At 39.2% G+C, this 22,906-nt stretch overlaps 2 protein-coding genes across 3 annotated transcripts; both read left to right on the top strand.

Annotated features, from left to right (window-relative positions):
* The first annotated feature begins 273 nt into the window (after window positions 1–273).
* Window positions 274–10,077, top strand: LOC145906193 (E3 ubiquitin-protein ligase Trim36-like). 2 transcript variants are annotated; one of them, XM_082993610.1, is made up of 16 exons: window positions 274–399; window positions 4,143–4,374; window positions 4,434–4,606; window positions 4,834–5,112; window positions 5,205–5,305; window positions 5,582–5,705; window positions 6,070–6,171; window positions 6,458–6,597; window positions 6,818–6,923; window positions 7,066–7,201; window positions 7,598–7,715; window positions 8,058–8,194; window positions 8,350–8,622; window positions 8,823–8,927; window positions 9,154–9,322; window positions 9,447–10,077. In XM_082993610.1, the coding sequence occupies exons 1-16, from the start codon at window positions 274–276 to the stop codon at window positions 9,766–9,768; spliced, it is 2,643 nt and encodes an 880-aa protein (XP_082849736.1). In that variant the 3' UTR covers window positions 9,769–10,077. The 2 variants fall into 2 exon arrangements, with proteins under 2 accessions (XP_082849736.1, XP_082849738.1); XM_082993612.1 differs by lacking the exon at window positions 274–399 and adding an exon at window positions 2,580–2,620.
* Window positions 10,078–10,632: 555 nt separating this feature from the next.
* On the top strand, window positions 10,633–22,080 carry LOC145906283 (5-oxoprolinase-like). Its single transcript, XM_082993701.1, has 31 exons — window positions 10,633–10,737; window positions 11,026–11,117; window positions 11,249–11,440; window positions 11,742–11,867; window positions 11,928–12,034; window positions 12,168–12,283; window positions 12,358–12,490; window positions 12,848–12,954; window positions 13,177–13,265; window positions 13,513–13,630; window positions 13,890–13,944; window positions 14,014–14,096; window positions 14,350–14,590; window positions 15,017–15,105; window positions 15,600–15,822; window positions 16,196–16,334; window positions 16,404–16,563; window positions 17,187–17,274; window positions 17,533–17,599; window positions 17,774–17,884; window positions 18,179–18,280; window positions 18,608–18,782; window positions 19,072–19,181; window positions 19,257–19,481; window positions 19,546–19,680; window positions 20,178–20,327; window positions 20,393–20,467; window positions 20,538–20,620; window positions 20,995–21,155; window positions 21,661–21,758; window positions 21,817–22,080. Exons 1-31 carry the CDS (start codon window positions 10,659–10,661, stop codon window positions 21,976–21,978), a joined length of 3,891 nt encoding a protein of 1,296 aa, XP_082849827.1. The 5' UTR covers window positions 10,633–10,658; the 3' UTR covers window positions 21,979–22,080.
* Window positions 22,081–22,906: the final 826 nt, after the last annotated feature.

Here is a 22,906-nt window from a genome sequence, read left to right as displayed (position 1 = left end):
AGTTCGCATGCCCAGAATGAAGCTGTTTGCAGGGATGCATGATTTACAGACAAATAGTAAAAAATTACTCATGCAGCTTTTTTCTTCTTTCGTTATTTGGCGTTTCTATGTATCTGTAAACAACGGTAGCAGCGTTATTATTTGACCAATTGCAGTACGAATTTACAGATTTTTCGCTGCATTTCTTGAGAGAGAACTGTTGATGTAAAGTCAAAAGCTGAGAAAGAAAAGAAAAATTAAGAATTTTATCGAGTGTTCCTCTATTGCTTCGTTATGTTGGGTGCTTTCAAATTTTGGGGCACGAAGCAGAACTCACCCAAGCACTCGCCGAGAAATGCCAAGCGAACCATTTCCACACTCAATCTGACGTCATCGGTTGATGACGTGGAAACAAATGAGGTAATAGTTGCAGTAATTTAAAGTATTTTTGTACAGTTTTAATAAAAAAAATTGTGAAATTGTATCCCTATCAGGTCAATAGTTATAGAAGCACTTTCCTATGCCTACGTGTTTATTTTCTTGTCACGTTTTCGATGACGTGAGTGTCTTTAAGCAGTCAGTCTTATTGATTGGCTTTGTGGACGTCAATTCCAGTGAATTATTAATCCTAGATCCTCGAACTCTTTGGAATGCCAACTTATGAAACCAAAGTTTTTGGCGCAGCCCCAGATAAATTGTTTTAAGTTTTTGGAAATCACTGTAGGATTAGTAGGACATGACCCTCGCTCGAATACGCCCAGAGTTAGAAATTCTTCAGTTTGGCAATGTAAGTGTGTGTTAAAAGTTACGTTCTTTTGACAGTATTGGTGTAAAAATAGATAATTTAGGTATAACATGTCGAATGTCTCGAAAGGCTCGTTTTGCATCCTTGTTACCAAGTCCTAAATTTTTGCATATTTGATTATCGGTGGTGATTAGATTTTTATTTCAAGCAAACTTGTTTAATTCCCCAAAGTGATAGAAAGTCCTAATTGTCGCGCGGATCGAATGTTTTAGGTTAAATAACTGGTGTTAAACTTAATTTATCGTAATTTTTACTGTATTAAGCATATTGACCATATGTCATGACTTTGAGGATTTTGTGTAATGGTGTATATTAGTTTGTTTATTTGAGGCCGAAACTTCGCTTTATAAAGTTTTATCATAAACAGCCATGCCCATTTTACAGAAGTTAGATTCAAGTTTCTGTGCAGGGCAAGTTTAATAAACATTAAAGGGATTATGAGACGTAATTTCTAAAATTGAAAAAATCCTTTTGTCGCCAAAATTATTTTCCACTACTAGACGAAAAAACTTCGAATCGAAACCACCAATACCGAGCTATCTATCATTTATCGAATATTTTTGACAGTGAGATAAGCACGACTACCTCGTTTTCATATCAAAGAAGTTTTCCATGTAAAAGACACGCCTGATTAAAACAAATCTTAATTTTCCGTAAAACTTAACCCTCAGCGTCATTATCGTGCCCCATAGAAATCGCTTCGACGGATCCGGATTCCGTTCTTTCTGACGTCGACTTTGCCATTGTGCCGTAATAAGCATCATGTATATCGATCGCACCGTTCTATGATTTCAAGTGCGCGGTCATAACGTGTTTGTTATGTCACAATGCGACGCTGTAGTTTCAGCGCCGAAGATTCGAAAAGCAACATGTATTGCCACTTCCAAGTTGATTTTTGCTGCAATGGCTTCCAGAATGAGGTAATTCGTGACGCCATACAAGAATGGTTGTGCAATGAGGTTGTCTAGCTCGCTAGTTGCTGTACATTTTGTCCCGTTTTAGGTTTAATCAATTGTATGTTTGTGTTTTTGTTAAGTAAGGAAATATGTTTGTTTTTTTGAAAGTTGAGTGCTGCTGTACAGTGTGTATGTTTGGCTGGTGCAAATGAACATCATGACTTTATGTTCGTGTTGCATGTCACTAAAAAGAGTTGACAGCTGATGGCGGTCATTAAGCGTGATAGCATTGAAAACAATCACTATTTGGAAGGGTGCAAACGTGCGAGAAATTGTGTTTCGTGTTAACCCTACGTGTTCAATTGAATGACCATCCCAAAAGCATGTGTTTTTACAATGGCTTTAACTATGTGTATAGGATAGGCCCAAAGCAGCATAAAAGATGGCAGTGAAATTAGGATAGGAATTAACAAAAACAAAAAAGTTAGGAAAAACGGTTTTGTGTGAGCACCTACACAGCAGTTGCATTATGGTTTGCTGGCCAAAGTTTAAATAAAAAAATTAGTCAACTGTTTGCATAAAGGTGACTACTATGGAAAGAGCTGTATGAGCCATAAACTACATAATTCTAACCAACTTACAAACCACCTTTACAGAACAAAAAAAAACGTACAACCAAAACACAATCATATTACAGCCGTCGTAATTAGCGCAACATAAATCTCTTTGTACATGGGCGCCAGGCAGTATTCGTCTATGGGCGATCGATGAGCTTATAGCTATACATCAGCGTGGGAGAAGCCCCACACGTATCCTAGCAGTACATGCGAGTACGCGCTGTTTGTTTAGCGTGAGTGGAACAGGTATGTTTTCCAAAGGCCGCCAGAGCAGCATGTTAGCTTATGTGAAACGGATGAAGGTGAGAAGGCCTGATTACAAGGTAATTGACTGTTGTATAATTGTGTTTGGGGTCTTCGACTGGGTGATGAATGCCGTTTGTCTCAAGGGATTTTCGATGCTTTGTGTCAAAATAGTCAAAAACTTTTCTTTGTCAATTTTATCACCATATAAAATACAAGGTTATTCCATTTAAATGACCGCGGTAGGAAGTTCAGCTGATAAAAATGTTTACTGTGCGGTTTTGAAATTACAACATATAACTACAAGTGTAAAGTCAGTCGCAAAAGGCGCTAAATTCTTATGAAACCAATGTCATCTTGTGACCTTGCTCGTGTAAAACTTCTTTGAATGCTTATTACCATGCAGTGATTTCATTCAGATAGCGATTAGCGCAACCAACTTTATGGTTGGTAGCCTAAACTAAAGTAACACCTGGGTGTAGATATATATATTACAGGGCAATTTTGTTGATGAATATATTTTTCGTTTCTTGTGAGTAAAAGCAAGCAACTGTTATGTGGTTGTCGATATCAGTTGCTTGAAAAATATCTTGAGTTGCTCGACTGAAGTTCGTTGAATATCTTGTGCGAAGGTTGTGTTGTTGCATTCTTGAGGCAGGGCTTTTGTAGAAACACTAATACTCTCCAAGCCGAGATAACAAAACAGGCAAATTACGTATCTGTTGCAAAGCATTATCGGAAAGGCAATATATGCACATTGAACGAGACGCCTGGTAAGAGCAGCTGTGGTTTTGGCCAAAACCAATCTCATTTTAGTTTCCTGAGATCTCTGGCATGCGTGTATATTGGTTGTTGTAATGTTCAAAAAATCTGTATTTGCAAGTAACAATTATACTGAAAGCTGTAAATTGGTTGCATCGCACATATGAGTTACAAAGCTGTGCGAAATTCCTTCTTATTTCGGTGAAAGTAATTTTGTTAATGGGAAGTAATAAAAGGGCAGTACGAAAGGGGGTGTGTCGTGGGCGCAGCCTAGCTTGTGATTTGATTGCTTTCGGCGCCTAAACCTTAGCCTTGGTGGACTAAAACAGGTCGATTAAAATTACTTCTATTCTACACAGGATTTGTATTGATTTTTGCAAATGCCGTTTAATGATAAGTATTTTTGTAAAAGATCACTTAAACATTGGCCACCGGCAACGCCAATACCAGAATTTAAATCACCACAAACATAAAGAAAAAAATGGGTGGAAATCATCAAAATAATGTGGATAATTTGTTTCCAGGGATTTTGTCATGTTCAAATCATGCTTAACTTTCACATCTATCATAGTTGGCTAAGTACCTTGCAAAAAATCTCAAATAAATTAACCAAAAAATTCCCAAGTTCAATGTAACCTTTCTACTGAAAAACATATTTATTTTTGCTCACGCTGGTCCTTATGCGTTCGAAATTACCGGTGACCACCGCGTTACGAAAGTTCAAAGAAAAATATGTTTTTTCTGTGACAAATCAACTTTTCTTGAATATCGAGCAATAACAAACAATACAGTACTATTCTCAAGTGATTTTTTTCCAAACACGTGTTATATTCTCACCAGATGGCTAACTATGGTCACCTGCTTACGTGCGCCCTCTGCCGGGAACTCTTTACCCATCCTGTCTTGTTGCCATGTCAACACAGCATGTGCTATGGATGCGCGCGCGCGCAAATTATGGATCCGATTATGACGTCGGCGATCGAAGAATCGTGCAACGAGTCTATGCTGGACGAAACGTCATCGGTGACGTCACTCATGGACGTCACGTCGCGTCAAAATTCTTTTACGGAATGTGAGTGTTTTAAATTTTACGAAAATCTCTCAAAAGAAAATAAATATTTTTCTATTCAGCTTTGGATGTTTCTTACAATCGTCCACAAAGTGTCGCCTCACCAAAAATTCCCCGTTCGTCATCGAGGGTGACGTCACCGGTCGATCGTCATAATGGCAACGGGGCGTTCGAGGACCCTCCCAGTCCGAACGCCTCCATCGTTCTATCAACAAAAGATTTTTTACATTTTAAGGTGTTCGGATTCTTGTGTGGTCTTAACCCGCAAACAAAATTACAATGCTTTTGTAACAAACGCTGAAAGGTTGTTTTCCAGAAAAACATATTTATTGCAAGCCAAAGTTTATCAACGCAAGTTATTTACAAATAAAAACAGATCACAATAACTTGTCTACGTAGCTTACTGAAATACATACGTTGAAATAAATAATTTAGTTTTGAGACGGAATTCTGCCGTTACAGCAAGTTACTCCTCAACCGAAGCAACGCCAAAACGGCCCCGAAGCAGCTTCTCCGGCTCTTAACCAGACATGCTGCGCCGAGTCTATTACGCCTAAAGGACGAAGCATCAAGAAGGTCAACAGCGCCTCGTGTGGTAGAAAGGGATTTCTCAAATCCGCGAAAAACGTCTCATCTTCGTCAAACCTACTGCGCAGCTCAGCTGGAAGAAATTCACATTCGAATCTTCGTCGAAGCAGCTCTACGTCATCACTTGTACGGGCATCGTTACGTCAGCAGCAGGTACGTCACGTTTGTGTCGGATCGAGTAAACGTGTTTTATTTTTTTATTATTTTTTGTAAGCAAGATTGTTTTTGAATTTTTGATCTCACAGTCGTTCGAGAGCTTGAAGAAAAGCAAAGTGAAAAGCCTGTATTGCCCGAGCTGCGACCGAAATGTCGAACTTGGAAATCTCGGAATTTCCGGTTTATTCAGGTGAGACTTTTGACCTGTATTAGTGATAAATTACAACAAAGAGATCCACTGTTTTTTTTATAATGAGCTGCAGGCAATGCCTCTGTTGCGACCTAATGGGTCTTATCAGTGCAGCTATGGTGTGACTTTGTTCACAGTTTTGTCGCTACAGTACTCTTTGTGTCGACTTTTGTAGTTGCATTTCTATAGTAACATAAGTGATGTCCACAGCTGGGTTGTAGAACCTTTTAAGCCCAACAAAATAATAAAATTAAAACGTACTTGTTTTAAACGCAGAAACTTCGCATTGGAATCGATAGTCGAAAGATTTCGGTCCAAGGCCAAGGCTGCAGTCGCAATAAGATGCGGTTACTGTAAACCACCAGCAGCTGATGCAACCAAGTCCTGCTTGGACTGCAAGGTACAACAGCAAAACAGCACCGTAACCATTCCGCAAAAATTTTAAACCCCTGGGGCTCAAGTTTTCTAATACATTTGTCCCAGTACATTTTCTTGTACTTCTTGACCACAATATGCCCATTGTAATCGCTGCTGAGCTCTCGTAACTTAGGCTCTAAAGCGTTGGGCCTGTTTAGCCCAGGGTCGTGATTTCAAACCTCACCGGGAGCTTGGTTTTTCAAATCTCGCTCCGACTTGTCGGGAAAAAATGGTTTATTCAGTTTGGCTGCAAATGCCAGTGAACCTATACTTAACTTCTTGGTTTCAGTGTTAGATGTATTGAATTTCAATTATGAGATTGGTTGATGTTTAGTTTAAACTTGCAGTTGAGTTACTGCAACGAGTGCTTCAAGTCCGTTCATATCTGGGGGACGAAGAAGGCGCAACATGATTACGTTGGACCGACAAACAACTTCTCAAGACCCAAGGTTGAAAACGAATTGCTCTTACATATAAATAATACATAGAAAGTATGTTGATCCATTTGCGATTGTGGTGACTTGCAAATTGCTTCTGAGAAAATTGTAGGATGGGAAAATAGTTACTCTTCTCATGGCCAATAAACGTTAAGTTTAAACACAAAATGAAAGCAAGTTAATCTGTCAATTTCAATGTTTGACATAAAGTTAGTGTGTTTTGCATTACTGTGATTGCCAGCATGGACATTTCTGGACCTGTAAACATACGCAAACGCATTTTTAAAATGTTTTACAGGTGCTCCTTTGCCCGGAACACAACCAGGAGGCGGTGACGATGTATTGTAACAGATGCAAGAAATCTGTATGTCGCATGTGTAAGTCTGGAGGGGGGAATCACGCGAATCATCCGATCTCGTCGTCAAAATTAGCTTTCAAGTAAGATTCCGTGGACAGAAACATAAAAAGAAACGCTGTTTTGCATTCATAAAAGTACACCCTGATCGAGGCTGTTGCATAGCAACCGAAACGTTGATATTTATATATAGTTTTTCTATTAGAGCATTTTTGTATTGATTACATGCTTGGCAGCATCATTAGTGAATTGCTTAAAAAGATAGTTTGGAATTGGAAGAAAACTTTTCTCTTTCGCTCCCAGAGAAGGGAAGGAGAAGCTCTGTGCTGATCTTGAGATCCTAAAGAAGAAGAAAGAGGAGGTTAATGAGAAGATCGAATCGCTCGGGGAGGCGTTCAAGGAGTTGGAGGTAAAAATTTTCATTGGGCCAGAATGGGTAGTTATTCCTGGAATCGTTCGATAGGAATTTGTATCCAATCATTTCAATATATTCTAAATGCGTACAAATCGAATCAATAAAATTCCCACCTAAAGATGTTGTGTTCACACAGCGCAAAGAGTCGGCCGCACGCGAGGAAATACATTCATCCATCGACGAGATGCACAGATTGTTGGAAGTGAAGAGGAACGACTTGTTAGGAAAGGCCGAAACTCGGATGAGAGATGAGGAAAAACGGATGAGAGCAGGTGCGGCGGGAAGATTGTGATTCGCGAGTGAAAGTGCGGTTTAGTTGGGGTTTTCCAGCTACACAAAACACTGCACTGAATATCGAAACAATTTTTTTTTAAAGTTTTACTCTATTGATGTTTTTTATTGCCTGAATTAAATAAAGTCAATTATTTTTGCACTTGGTTGCTCCAACCTTCTACTTCAGTTAAATCGAATTTTAGCCTGTTGTCACCGTTGTTTACAGCCTCAACCTGTCGCAAATTAAACAGATGCAAAACTGGGACGGCATATGGGGGTTTAAATCGTAACCATAAGTTCGTCTGGCTGTTTTCGCAAAGATCAAGTTTTATTATAATGTTGGCAGCCCTGCAGTTGACCAAGGGGCCCACAGTGCTGTTTTAAACGACCCGCAGGCTTACAGGAGCTCTACACGAAACAGATGTACACGGGAGTGACGTCATTCGCAGAGGAGATCCTCAAGGAAACGGACCCAAATTATTTCCTACAGAATATGAAAATGGTCGAATTCAGGCAAGATTTTAGAAATATGTGTTATTTGGATGGATTTATATCTTGCTTTATCTGTGCTCAGTGGTGAAGTTAATTTTTATGTTTTTTTTTAATTTTTATGCGTGGCAGCGATATGGTCGTGTTTGAACGGGCATTGTGACGTCATGATGCAGATAAATACAACATAATGACAATAAACGACTAGCATTAAAATTTGAAATCAACTTATTTTTTTTAACTGTTGCTTGTTGGTTTCCTAATTCTCGAATTTACTTTCGCTATATTTCGTATGCTACGGGTGGTGGCAAAAAAAACGATTTTTATAACTTATCATAAAATTTTGACAGACTTTATGAACTTTAGAATTCGGGAGGCGATTGAGCAACTTTCTCAACCAGAATACGAGGAAAAATCAAAAACCACAAGCAGTGCATCCCTGGACCTCCACCTCAACACTTCCGGATTAAAAGACAAACTGGATGCAATGCATTTTATTGACGGTAAAAACAGTGTATAAAAATTGACGGTAATTTATTTTAGTTAAAAATATAGCTTTTTTTTTAGTAGTGGCTGCTGTATACCACATCTTCATATACAAGTGACACGGACCAAGCAACTTCCAAGAAAAGAACTGAAAAATATTTTTTTTTTAAAGCTCCAGGAATACCTGAAATACGTCCTGTTGACGTCACTGCTCGTGCATCATCGACCATTACTTGGAGTGCAGCTTCAACTGATGACGTCATCGACCATTACGAAGTCAAGTTTGCGCCTAAAGACGTCCCACACGAAATACAAACAACCACAAAGCCGATTTTGGATATTCCGGAACAGTTTCGCGCTGTCGATTGTGACGTCACAATCAGAGCCGTCAACAATGCCGGGACTAGCGAGTGGACTCAACCGTTTCTCTTGAAGAGCATGATCGGTAAAGGATGCTAAAAAAACTAAAGTTGGAGAACGTATTCTTGAATAATTGTCACAATAGTGTAATATTTCAGATTTTTTTTCTGTGAAGTTTTTTTTTACATTTGTTTGTTGATGTAAAACTGGTACTTTTCCTGTTATCCAAGAAACCAGTTTTTTAAAAAAATTCCACCTTTTAACAAGTAAACATTTCGTATATAGATCGGAAATTCAAGCTGACTTGTCAACAAAGTGATGGTGAAGTCATCATTGATCCATCCGGCCTAAACGCTCAAGTTCGATCTAAAAAATTTTGCGTCTTTAAAGGTAGACAGAAAAGGCTCGATAAAAGTATTCTCAGCATTCTGTGCAAACAAAAAATGCGCTTTTCTTTTCATTTTTTACAAAACTTTTCTTCGAAAAACCAGCAACAACAAACATATTCTGAAAGTCTCGTGAAAAGAATCGAATACTACAAGATTCGAATCCCAAACTCCCATAATTCCAAAGTCCCTGACGTTTTCCAATCACCATACCTATCCCTCTCTTACAGGTGACGTGGGTTTATGGAACGGCGAACATACCTGGCGTGTGGCAGTGACGTCACGCGGGGCGGGTCACGTGATTGTCGGAGTGAGTGGGGCTCCGAGACAAGGCGACAAGAATGGCTTGCATGGTCGAGAGTCGTATTCCGTGAAAGATGATGCGGACGCGGTGGCCAGGTAACCGTACGTTTAACTTGGATTCTGTTTCATTAAATCTCTGAAAGCGTCCACAGCCATCAAATAATACTCTTTTTGTAATATTGACCAAAACGTATTTTTATTAAATAACATTTTTTTGCAGAGTGGGCGCTTTTCTACATTTTACAACTTGCGTTGCTCGCTGCAGTGCGTCCTTACCTCAGAACTACGACGACGAACTGACCGGAATCGGAGGTCTGAAATCCGGTGGGATTGCAGACGGCGAGCCGTTCGAATGCACACAGCGCTGGGAAATTGGAATCTCACTGCGAATACGTACCGGAAACGAAGCCACAGTATCATTTTTTGACGTCACAAATGGGGAAAATGAGAAGAAATGTACGTTAGAAAGGTCTTTTTGGTGTTCTTTGCCGGTATGGCCGACTATACTTGCCAAGGGGAATGCTACTATAAGTCTTGTGTAATTGCATCACTATGACACATTTTTGTTGTATTTTTTCGCTTGTCTTGATCTTTTTTTTTGTTGTATAATTATGAAGTATTGTTATTTTTCGTCAGCATTGTGACGTTTGCGATATTCTTTACACACCGAATCTTCTGCCATTTGCTCTGTGTCTTTGTGTCATTTCTTTTGTATATAAAACATCCCTTAGCCTAGCTATATTTCTCTGTTGTTTACGATTCGAAGTTGTAGATATTGTTGCTGTCGTTAATTTATCCTCACTGACAACGGTTTGTCGCGAGCGAGTAGTATTTAATATTTTGTGGATTGCTTTTTGCCTGGTGCATAAATAAACAGACCGCACACACAAGATTAAGCAATGAAAAGGTTGCAAATTACCACAAGTTCGGACCCGCAATTTTGCTCGCAGGGTTATGATTAGAATTGCAGAGAAACTTTTCCAACAATGAGTTCTTCGAGTAGTCATGTCAGAGCAGAAATGACTCAGCACATAGGATCAATACCACGTTTTGTCAGGGTGACTCAGCTGTTTCCCACACAGGATAGAATGTAAACAAGGGACACGTGCACACTGGACAGGTCGTAGGGTCAAGAGCGATTTGAACCAACATTTTCAATAATAAACTTAGTCAGGAACACCATTTGCGGATTTGCTCCTAATTCTGAGAATAAAGAGACTGGCCCATACTGTTGTTAATATTGTCATGTGATGATGGCATAAGTTGTTGCCGAAACGCAAACATGACAATGTTAGCAACAGTATGGGCAATTTGCAAAGCTTTTTTGCGCAAAATAAAAATACAAATGAAACCAAAATTGCAGGGAAATCCCAAACAGTAATTCAAACATTGAAAATATGTTTTACAGTTCGTAGTGTGAGTGGAATTAGGTATGGAGAATCAAAAAGGTAAATTTCGGTTTGCAATTGACAGAGGTGGGACGTTTACAGACATCTATGCAAAATGTCCAGGTTTGTTATGAAAATCTTTTGCTTTTCCACCAAATTGTGGTTATTCACACTTGCGTTTTGTAACTTTTGTGAATGTAAATGTCGATTTGATCATGACATTAAGCAGGTGATTTCAGTTTTGGAGAGTTTTTGACTTGGTGATTGTGGCACTGCGCTAGCTTTTTAACTAGCAGAGAAAAGAGATTTCCAGTTTTTGGTCAACGTTGATACGCTGTCTGCTGTTCTCAAATGATGAATATGGCTCTTTTGCTCTCAAATGATTAATTTTTTATAAATTATAACTGTCAGGAGGGAAAACTCGTGTGATGAAGTTGCTGTCGGTGGATCCACATAATTATCCAGATGCTCCGAGGGAGGGGATACGGAGGATATTGGAACAGGTTAAACTTGTGTGTTTTTGTTGATGTAAAGGCAGCACTGTCTGTCACTAAACTATAGTGTATCACTAAATGATTAAAATTGTTCTCCTATTTATTTTGTGAAAAAATGTTACTGTGAAATTTGCATTCAGGAGATGGGAGTACCAATGCCAGCCTCCAAGCCAGTGGACACGTCTCGGATAGAATACATTAGAATGGGAACGACGGTAGCCACCAATGCTCTGTTGGAAAGACAAGGTGAAAGAATGGCATTGTGCATCACTCAAGGCTTCAAGGATCTCTTGCACATCGGAAATCAACAGAGACCAAAAATATTTGATCTGGTAATTTGCATCTGATTGTCAATAGTATACATACATACAATACTCAAATCTGAGATAATATACATAAGTATCAAGCCGATTGTAGGGTATAAATTGATCTAAGTTTATGCATGGAACATTAAAAAATGGTAAATTTCTGATAATGTGTCTTAGTTGGAAAGAATATTATTAGAAAATTAAAGATATGGTGGTAAAAAACAATAAAAAAATATGTTCAACCCCTTTTTTCTTTGAAAAAAAGAAACTTAACTTTTTCAAGCTTGATCAACTATATTTTGTCTTTATTTTTGTATTTCTCCAGAAAATTGAAGTTCCCGATGTGTTGTATGAAGATGTGGTGGAGGTAAAGGAAAGAGTCATTCTACAACAAGACAAGTGCTTACTGGATATTAACAAAGCCACAGTTACTGGAACGACCAACGAAAAGGTGTGATAAAAGAATGGACAAAAAATTTGATTTTTTTTACCTTCAAAAACCTGTGATTAGTTGCATATTCTTGAATCTCTTGATGAAGAGAAATTGCGACAAGATTTAAGAAGAGTTTTGTCCAAAGGCATTAAGAGTTTGGCAGTGGCTCTTATGCACTCTTACACGTAAGTTATAAGATACATTTTTCTTTTGATACTGTTAATGTCATTTTGGCGTATTTATTTTTTCACATTTAAAGAAATCTTTGAAAAGCATTTAAGACTGCAAACAGACAATTTTATCTGTGCCGCATTCTAGATATTCTGAGCATGAAGTTCGGGTTGGAAAAATTGCAGAAAGTCTTGGATTCACTCATGTTTCTCTGTCATCTGAAGTGATGCCGATGGTAAAAATTGTGCCAAGGGGGTTTACTGGTATGAGCTGAGGTCTAGTTTGTTATTAAAACCGATTGAAAAGTTGTTAATTATGTTTTTATTCTCATTTGCAGCTTGTGTTGATGCATACCTAACACCCTGCATTAAACAATACTTAACCACATTTCGAATGGGTTTTGACAATGGTTTTAATGATGTCAATGTTCTTTTTATGCAATCTGATGGTGGACTTACGCCACTTGACAGGTTCGCATAATTTTAAGGTGTTTATATGTGTTCTAAGTTGAATTTGAAATTGCTTTTAAATTTCAGCATTGATTTTAATTTTGATTGATTCTAATTTATTTTGCATAAGGTTGTGTACAGCTATTCTGTTGTTAAAAATTTTTTTTGTCTTTTATGGGTTATATCGAAGGTTTTTGAACTTTTTTGTTCCATGAGCCCAGTTTCATAGATAAATTTCTATCAAACACAGAGAGGTCAAATTTTGTTACAGGTACAGAAAATTACATTTGACCAACCACAATAGGACCCTGGGTTTATAGTCTGATAAGCCATAGCTTATATCGTATACAGTAATTCAATGCTTGCGTGTTTGTTTAGTTTTAATGGAAGTCGAGCCATCCTATCTGGACCAGCGGGTGGTGTTGTTGGTTATGCAATGACATCATATAAAGACAAGCAACCTGTCATTGGTTTCGACATGGGAGGTTGGTTAAATTCCGTCCTATGATTTCTATTTTCATCTATTCATTGGCTTAAAGTTTTCTGTCACTTTTAAATCATTTTGAAGATTGTAAATGTTTTAGTAATGATGCATTTAAACAGTATGAAATGACTTTTTTGATAATGTAAATAACCTGTGGTGGCTTTGGGACAAGATACAACAAACCCACAAAGTTTTGCGGAATTAATTTACTGTTAAATTAAAGGCACGTCTACTGACGTCAGTCGTTACGCTGGTGAATATGAACATGTGTTTGAAACCACCACTGCAGGAGTCACTATACAAGCTCCGCAGGTAATATTTATGTGTGTGTGTTATAGAGCCAAGATAAAATCTCCAGTTTCATTGGCCTACTGTTTTTCCAGAAATATTAAGTATAATACTTTTTAAAAATTACATAATTGTGTGCATCGGCCTTGTTAAGTTAAACAAATCATAAATCAGTTTGTGGTATTCTGTGCTAATTTGTTGTAGTATTGAGAGTAATAAAAAAATTTATTGATGAAAATAATAATAGAGAAATCAACAATCCTCTTTTTAGCTGGACATCAATACTGTAGCTGCTGGTGGAGGTTCCATGCTCTTCTTCAGGTCAGGGATGTTTGCAGTTGGCCCGCAATCGGCCGGAGCCCACCCAGGACCTGCATGTTATAGAAAAGGTAAAAATCCCCCCTATGTATAGTTATAACATTAATCCTGAATCTTGCAAGTAAATCCTGAATGTTGTAGTGCTCACGAAGTACACAGAAATAGGAATATTTAAAATAATTTCTGAAACAAAAGTTATGTGGTGCCCATAAAAACACGTTTTTTTATTTTGTTGTTTTTGCAAAATTTACCAGTTTCGTTTCTGCTGATTACAATCGATTATGATTTGATAGTTTTTGTTCTTTGAAAAATGTAACACATTTATTGCAGGTGGTCCACTCACTGTTACTGATGCCAACCTGTGTTTGGGTAGACTTCTACCAGAGTGAGTCATTGTGAAAATAAGGTATAAACTCTTATACACTCAGACTCTTTAAATGTGTTACTTCTTCAGATATTTCCCAAAGATATTCGGCCCAGATGAAAACCAACCACTGGATGGCGTAGTAACAACAGAAGCATTTAAATCTTTGACTGGTAGGTTTTTTTCTGGTCAACAGCTATGGTCAAAATTAAAACATGTTTAAATAAACTGCGATAAAAATGTGATCAATCCAATTTTGAAAAGTTTAGTTTAATCCTAAGAAATGAACACTATGAAAACAAAAAAAAATTGTACAGAAAAAATCAATCCAACAGTATTTAATTTATAGTTTAAAAGCTCCAGGTGCCTAAAATATCTGAGAAAGTGTTTGTCGTAAAATTTCAATTTACAATGTCCTCTGTCTAGATGAAATCAACAAGTTTATGAAAATCGAAAATCCCGCCCATCAGCTCCTATCAGTGGAGGAGGTTGCCATGGGATTTATTTCCGTTGCCAACGAGTCGATGTGTCGACCAATCAGAGCGCTCACACAGGCAAAGGGTCACGACACTGCACGTCACGTGTTGTCATGCTTCGGTGGCGCCGGCGGTCAGCACGCATGCGCAATAGCTCGATCCTTGGGCATGACCAAGGTCTACATTCACAAGTAAGATTGTTAACGATACTTGCAAAACATTTGTTTTGAAATTTTTTGTGGACTATTTTGACAGTTTAAAGCAATGTTTTTTAATATAAGAAAGTAGAAACTGAAAAAATGGGCTTCCCAAACTATATGGGTCACGACCCAAGTGGGTGCCCAGAAGAGGGTGGACTGAGAATCCCTGTCCTAAGTTATTCACTGTGGTTAGAGAAAACCTCTAAGGTTAAATTACCAAATGAGTTAGTTTTGAAAACTGAAAATAGGTTCTGACCACCAGGTATCATAATGAATTATGAATCTGACGTTCTTTAAAAAAGATTGTATTTAAACAAAACGTGTATATTTGTTGTTTTTCACCAGAAGAACGTCAGATTCATGAGTTAGTTTTGCCAATTATCCAAAATACTACTTTTCATTCATTCTTTTGAACAGATACTCGGGAATATTGTCAGCATACGGGATGGCCCTCGCCGATGTGGTGGAAGACGCGCAAGAACCATGTGCCTGTTCCTACGCCCAAGGTATTTGTTAATTTTTATGCACGCTTTTATAGTCTTCATGGCAAAGGCTTGCTTGTGGACTATGGCAACCTTTTGTTGCTGTAAGAACCAAATGCTAGCCTCGAGCTTGTAAGGAGCTACATGAAAACAACAAAGGTTAAATAAATAGTTATTTAAGAATAACAGCGAACCACGAGGATGCATCAAAGTTGTACAAAACAGTTTATTTATGAAACCTGTGTTTAAATAGCAATTTTTGGCCGTTCCATCGGTAACAGCATCGAAACTTTTCACAGTATTTAGCTAAGCATCACTAATTTTCAGTTTCAACATGCGCCACAGAACTTGCATTACAACGAACGGTTTTGAAGTTTAGTTCGATTAATAATCATTTGATCTTCAATTGTTAAAGTGTCCTCGCAATGCAAATTTGTTCATTATCATGCATTACTACATGAACGTCAATGATTTGGTTTATGGTTTTGTACGATTTGTATCAAACCTTATTCCGACAGAAAACTTCACAACGATTGACCGTCAAATCAAAACACTCATGAAACGGTGTGAAGCAAAGCTGTTGGAGCAAGGTTTCACGAAAAAGCATATTCATCTCAAGCCGTATTTAAATTTGCGGTACGACCGGACGGATTGCGCCCTCATGTGTTCATCTGGGGACGTTGCAAATACGCAGGGATCGAAATTCGAATTCGAAGGCTTCCTTGCATCATTCCAAAACAGGTTTGTTTTGCAACCTAAAGCTTCAAATCTGCAGTCAGCAAATTTTGTTTAAATTGATAAAGTCAGGAAACATCAAAGCAAGGCAGTCTTCTTGAGGATTCCTTGCATCGTATTTTCGTAACTTTCAGTTTGAAAAGTTTAAAAAAAAATTGTAATAAAGTTTGTAAACTCTGTGGACCCTAAAAATTTCACCGATGAAATTTTTAAACACCTTTTTTTGTTGGTTATTTTCTTACAAACAATATCATTGTTTGGCAAGTCCGGTGGACCCCTCGGTACCTCACTACGGACCCTTAGGGGTTCATGCATCCCCCTTTGAGAAACCCTGGTCAAAACCGCCAAACTAAATCATTTCCGTTATTTTTACCCGAAGGTACCAAACTGAATTCGGCTTCACGATACCGAACAGGAAAATCATGGTTGATGACGTCAGAGTGAGGGGGGTCGGACGATCCAATGTCATAGACGAAGAACCGGGTGTCGCCAGTGGGAAATCCCCCAGAGTGGAAAGCGTGAGTCGTTGTCGTTTTTATATCGAGAAAGAAAATAGAATCAATAAACTTTCGTATCGTTAATAACAGGTGGTCCAATGCTATTTCGAGGGCGGATATCGTAAAACCAACGTTTACCTTCTCTCTGAGCTGTCACGTGACCACGAACTGCACGGTCCAGCGATTATCATCGATAAAAATGGAACGCTATTGGTTGAGCCCGACTGTGCGGCAAGAATCACCGACCGAGGTAAGTTAAAAGACAATAAATCTCCTGAAAGTAGAGGGCCGAGCGCCTTTCCAACATTTTGTCATACTTTTCACATTGTAAAACGTGTTTAAGCAAATATTTCTGTCAAACAAAACCTAAACCTCATGCTCGCTTGGATTTGAAATGTTTCGTCTTCAAAACCCATAGGCGTCGATATAGGGGTGACTGGGGTGACATGTCACCCCTCACAAACAAACAGGGGTGACAACGCATGCATTGTCACCCCTGGATTTCGTTTAAATTAAAAATTATTGCCAGAAAAACCATATACATTATATACTATGCGTTGAGCTAGTTTTAAACGACCTGTATTATCACCGTCACAATCAGGACAAACACAAGTGTCTTGTGGATTGTTACGTAACAAAGTAACACGAAACGGAATTTGCGTCATTTAACGATGTTTAGGGCGATACGACTGACGAAATGTTTTTTTGCGTGTTTCTAAAACCTGGAAAAGTCACCCTTAATATTTTACAAAACGTTAAAAAATCGCCTATGCTTCAAAACCTATATGTAACTTGCAGTGGTTTTTGCACTTACTGCTACATCGTATACATCGTAAACTACATGCGTATGACGTCACGGGGTGTTTTTTTCAGGTGACGTCATCATCACAATCGGAAGCGGGCAGGTCCGCAAGGTGGGGGTGGAGTTGGATTCGATTCAACTTTCCATATTTTCCCACAGGTAAGTTTTGACGTCACAATCGTTACGTACTTACACTTCCAACGTCATCATTCACCATGTTAAAGATTGGTCTCTTTTTACCAGTGAAGGATAACTAGGGTTTCTCTGCAAACTAAATTACCGGGTTAGCTTGAAATGCAAAAACATGTTTTATACAATTTGTATCTCAACAGCAGGGTAACGCTGTGAAAGAGTGCATGAAGTTCGTAAATTGTGTTGGTCTTTAAACTACCTCGGTTTTGTTTGAATTTCTTGTAGATTTATGAGTATCGCCGAGCAGATGGGAAGAATGTTGCAGAGATCGGCGATTTCCACAAATATCAAGGTAAATTTTGACACAATGTGTAACACAAGGAACATAGACTAAAAACACGTGTATACAATAGTGACTATTAAAAAGTCAATAGTTCTAATCGCACAGTCACAGCTATCAATATTATGTGTAGTTTTGAGGTAAAAATGATTATTTTCTTGCAAATTTCCATGTCAATGTACACAGGAACGTTTGGATTTTTCTTGTGCCCTTTTCGGTCCGGATGGTGGCCTCGTTTCCAACGCTCCACATATTCCTGTGCATTTGGGGGCCATGCAGGAGGCTGTACAATATCAGGTACGAGTGTTTTGTGCATGAATCTTTGTTGGCCGATGTCTACTGTGTCTTTAGGGCGAAATAGTCAGTCAGTTTTTTCCGCGAATCAACTCCAGAATTCTCATTTGTCAACTTCTGTGGTTTTGTGGGTATTGTATTTTTTTTACTGATTCTTAGACTTTTGCAAGAAACGCAAATAATTTTAACTTGATCCGGTTTTAAACATTTTTACCCAATTCTTAGCTCTGTACTTCTTTATAAGGTAAGCACTTACGCTAAACTGCTGAAAAAGTTAACCAGAGTTTTCAATTCCAGATGAAACAGCTCTCGGGCGACCTCAAGGAAGGTGATTGCATTCTGTCCAATCATCCAGTTGCCGGGGGAAGTCACTTGCCTGATCTTACCGTCATAACTCCCGTATGTTTTACCAAAACGTGCTGTTGACTGCTTCGTCACAAACCTGTAATCTTCGAACCAACATACATAGAAACGCTTTATAATGTACGCTACATAGACAATTATTAGAGAAAATATGAAAAGTGACTACGGGAATCAGCCTGTGCAGGTCGGTGACCGGCGGATCTGCCTGTTAAAAAATATAGATCATACACTGGCGCTGATCAAACTTTACACCTTATGGAGTCCCAGGAATATAACATCTATAAACAATTTTGCTGTATCTCTGGTTTCTTGTCTGCCACGCACTAATAGATAATGATACGATTACCGAAATATCCCCCACAGGTGTTTTCCCCGGGTAACCCCCAACCTATTTTCTTCCTCGCCAACCGTGGTCACCACGCCGACATCGGGGGAACCACCCCGGGCTCCATGCCCCCGCATTCGACGTCCATCACGGAGGAGGGAGCAGTGTTTAAATCCTTTAAACTTGTCAAGGAAGGAGTATTGCAGGAAGAAGGTAGGGGCGAAATTTCCGAAGATGTACTTGCAAAATATGTTTTTGGGGCGGTCTGATTGATAACGTGGACCCGCAACGGTTGAGAAGCACTCTTCTGAAATTTTGACACAATATTTTATACTAATCGCGCTTTTGTAGTTTGAAGTTAAGCCAAAAAAATGTTGATAAGTTAAGACCAACTTTTGCAGTAAAAATACTGTAAAGAACAAGTACGATAATGTAGTTGGTTCACTGCAGAATACATAATTGTTTCCGCGTATTCCATTTATAATCCGCATCTACATCACAGCTCTAATCGAGGCTCTTAACGCTCCGGGCAAAGTTCCGGGTTCATCCGGAACGAGAAATCTCCATGACAACCTTGCGGACCTGCGCGCGCAGGTGGCGGCCAATCAGAAGGTGTGTGGCGCCCCCTAACGCCCACTATTTCTCAAGCACACCCACCTTTTTTAATTCTCTTTGTTCAAAACGCAGGGTATTCTGTTAGTCAACGAACTGATTGCAAGTTACGGTCTCGACGTGGTACAAGCGTACATGGCGCATATACAGCACAACGCCGAAGTGGCCGTACGTGACCTCTTGCGTGACGTGGCCAGGTCATCCGAGGTCAACGACACGGGGTTAGTGAGCTTGTGCGGCGAGGACAAGATGGACGAAGGCTCGGTGATCAAAATTAAAGTTGATATCGACTCTAAAGAGGTTGATTTTTTTTAGTGTTTCCTTTTCTAAAAAGAAAAAAGCTTAAATCCGATTTTTTCTGCAGGGATCAGCTGTTTTCGACTTCGCGGGTACTTCCCCCATGGTGTTTAACAATCTCAACGCGCCAAGGGCTATCACGCTCTCTGCTGCCATCTACTGTCTGCGATGTATGGTCGGATATGACGTTCCCCTCAATCAGGTTGACCACAGTCAAAATTAACAATGCAATAACCCATAAGCATTTCTCAAGTATAAATTCCTTTCCCATTGAAAAACGATGCAGATATTATCTGGCGTGTAGTGCAATATTTGATCAGTACATACCTTACGTTAGACAAATCGATGGAACTGTTACTATATACAAGGATGAAACTTTTTGTCATTCTCGAAGACTACAAATTTAACCAGGGCTGTTCTTTGGCTCCTGGGGCTCGTTGTTTTGTGCTCTTGTATAATTGCTTGGATTTTCGCTGATTACTTTCGTCAACCTCGTAACTCCCGTGCGCCATCTCGCGGTTTGTTAAAAATGCGATTAAAGTTACTTTAAAGTTTTTGAAAATAGCTGACACTGCGGTTTAGATGCATGCAAGATCCATACCGCAATTGCATACTAACAGATAAAGTCACGAAACAAAACTTTATCGCGAAATGACGTCACTCATCACGTGATCCAAATCCTCGCAACGCATTTTACAGGGTTGTCTAAAACCGGTGAAAATCATTATTCCGAAGTGGTCCATACTCGACCCCGATGAGAACGCTGCTGTGGTGGGAGGAAACGTGCTGACATCACAAAGAGTTGTTGACGTCATAATGAAAGCGTTTGGCACGTGCGCTGCTTCTCAGGTAAAATGTGGCTTGTATACATTTCAAAAAAGGCTTTCGTTAATTGCTTTTTTGTGACGTCATAGGGCTGCATGAACAACATTACGTTTGGCGATGATGACGTCGGTTATTACGAAACTGTCGCTGGAGGGGCGGGGGCGGTAGGTTACAAATAAATGGAAATTTTGGTTTAAAATGGAAAAGCCGAAAACATTGCGTATTGCGCTCCAGGGACCCACGTGGCACGGCAGAAGTGGAGTCCACAGTCACATGACCAATACCAGAATCACGGACCCTGAAATTCTCGAACGAAGGTAGCTGTTTATTATAATAGGAACCACCATTGCTTTATTTCCAACTATGTGTCAACGCGTTGTTCCCCGCAATCGAACTTACCCTCTGTCTTTACTGTATACCTTCGTCGTAAATATGCTCCTATAGGACCACCGTTCACGTCTTAGAACCCTTGCCATGATTCTCGTGTTTTTTTTGTCCACACCGGGGCTTGAACCCAGGATATCCTGGGCACGAATCCTGATCAGGTTTTCTTCTTGGTATATGGGTCGGGAGCTTGACCAATGCTGTCAATCACCCGTCGACAGTATTATTGTCAAGGGACCCACGCCCTCAATTCACAGCCATATATCAACAATTTTAAGTAACATTTGCTTTGTCCTATGTTCTTCAGGTACCCAGTAGTCCTGAGGAGATTTGAGTTGAACCCCGGTAGTGGGGGCGAGGGGAAGTACCAAGGGGGCGACGGGGTGATCCGGGAGATTTTGTTCCGCAAAGATCTGGTGTTGTCCGTTCTCTGTGAGCGAAGGGTTTTCCAGCCCTACGGCCTGAATGGTTGGTTCAATTGTTTTGGATGTAAACATTGCGTCACAATTAGTGATGTGTTGCGCCGGATCCGGGTACCCGGACCCGGCCGGATATTGACCAATTTTCAATACCCGGACCCGGCCGAATAATACACATAATTTTACCGGATAGTTGGGAAAGCATTTTTGTCCTAAAAGCGGACAAACATTTCGCAAATTACTCGTTTTTAGGACCCAGTCTGTGATACTCGCCGATTTACGATTTTTCTGGTGTTTGTTATTAAGGTTTTTCGTGACGTGTTATACCATATTAATAAATACCCACGTTTATTTGTTCCACTCATGACAGGCTAACCTTAACATAGCATTCTGTTTGGCAATCAAACATTTTTGCCATAATACACGAATCGGTGTTAACAAACTGCCGGATCCAAATTATCCGGCCGGATTTGATGAATAACTATCCGGATCCGGCCGGACCGGATAATTTGGAACTGGGAACATCACTAGTCACAATGACATTCTGCGCGCAGGTGGAAATCCGGGTTCCCTGGGCTCCAACCTACTGTTTCGCCACAATGGTCCAGTTATCAATTTGGGCGGAAAGAATTCGGTTTCGGTTGTAGCGGATGTAAGATATTATTTCTATGGTTTCTAATAAAGATTATTAACAAAAATTATTGTCATAGGACGTGTTTCGACTGCTTACGCCTGGTGGAGGTGGTTACGGTTCTCCGGCGCCGTCTGGCGAGCAGTTGTCGCCTTCTCCCAAGCGCCGCAAGGTGCCGCAGGACGAGTTCGTGCCCCGCGGCAGTGTATTTGACTATTCGCAACAACAAGAAGCGCATTAAACCGATTTATTGTGCTGTATGCATCAATTTTGGTATTGTTGTGAAAATTATCATGGTATATACGTGGTTGCACTGATAAAAACATGTTTTATTGTTAGATGTTGTGTGAACTTTTGCAATAATGATTTCGTACAACGTCTAGATATAACTTGTAAAGTTTCTTCAGCGCCTTCTGAAGGTAATTGTATAATTATCATTGCAAAAATAAAGGAATGTCTCCTGTTGATTTGAGTGGTTTAATGGCTTAAGAAAATATTGGTAACTACGCTGGAAAATGATTTTTTTTTCTATGGTATAAATATTTCAAACGATATTTTTTGGCAAGCATAGTTGGGACTTATATATTATTTACTTTGTTCAGTGCGTTGGCCCACAATAATTTTTGACACCACGTTAAAAAGTGTTTGGTAAGACTCGACCAACAAAACGTTCCAATGCGATAAACATATTTGGTAACTGAATGCAGGAATGACGCCCAAAATCTAAATTCGACTTTACATTGTAATGCAACAACTTTTTTGAAGAATAAGGTCACTATTCATTAACAATTAATTTTTTTGACTATTTTATATTGCAACACTTGATGTTTTTGACTTTATTTTATTGATCCCCAGAAGTTTAAAAAACATCGATACGCGTTTTATCGATTACATTGCCATTCATGCGTGAATTTATCAATGAATTTGCGAATTTGGAATTTCCTAACTTCAGGCTGTGTTCGTGATAAATGCGAGTTTCTGTTCTTTTTTAACAAAGAATGTGTAGTTGTGTCCGAATATATGAATATATAAACCCACAATAATACATGGGTTTTTAGCTAGAAGACTACAAATATTTCTTTCAGTGCTCCACCTTGTGAATGCGCTCTCGCTTCAGGCCATCTGGCATTAAGTTAATATTTTTTTCATATTACTTATATAACTGTTTA

This window comes from Ascidia mentula, chromosome 6, assembly GCF_947561715.1.
Source record: "Ascidia mentula chromosome 6, kaAscMent1.1, whole genome shotgun sequence".
NCBI lineage: Eukaryota > Metazoa > Chordata > Ascidiacea > Phlebobranchia > Ascidiidae > Ascidia > Ascidia mentula.
This window is presented reverse-complemented; position numbering and strand designations above follow the sequence as displayed.

Coding starts and splice junctions, on each gene's coding strand:
- LOC145906193 (XM_082993610.1), top strand. CDS start 274: ATGTTGGGTGCTTTCAAATTTTGGGGCACGAAGCAGAACTCACCCAAG. Junction 8,195..8,349: donor TGCAATGCATTTTATTGACG/GTAAAAACAGTG, acceptor TTTTTTTTAAAG/CTCCAGGAATACCTGAAATA. Junction 8,928..9,153: donor AAAATTTTGCGTCTTTAAAG/GTAGACAGAAAA, acceptor CCTCTCTTACAG/GTGACGTGGGTTTATGGAAC.
- LOC145906283 (XM_082993701.1), top strand. CDS start 10,659: ATGGAGAATCAAAAAGGTAAATTTCGGTTTGCAATTGACAGAGGTGGG. Junction 15,106..15,599: donor TGCCTGTTCCTACGCCCAAG/GTATTTGTTAAT, acceptor TTATTCCGACAG/AAAACTTCACAACGATTGAC. Junction 19,182..19,256: donor AGGTGGCGGCCAATCAGAAG/GTGTGTGGCGCC, acceptor TTCAAAACGCAG/GGTATTCTGTTAGTCAACGA.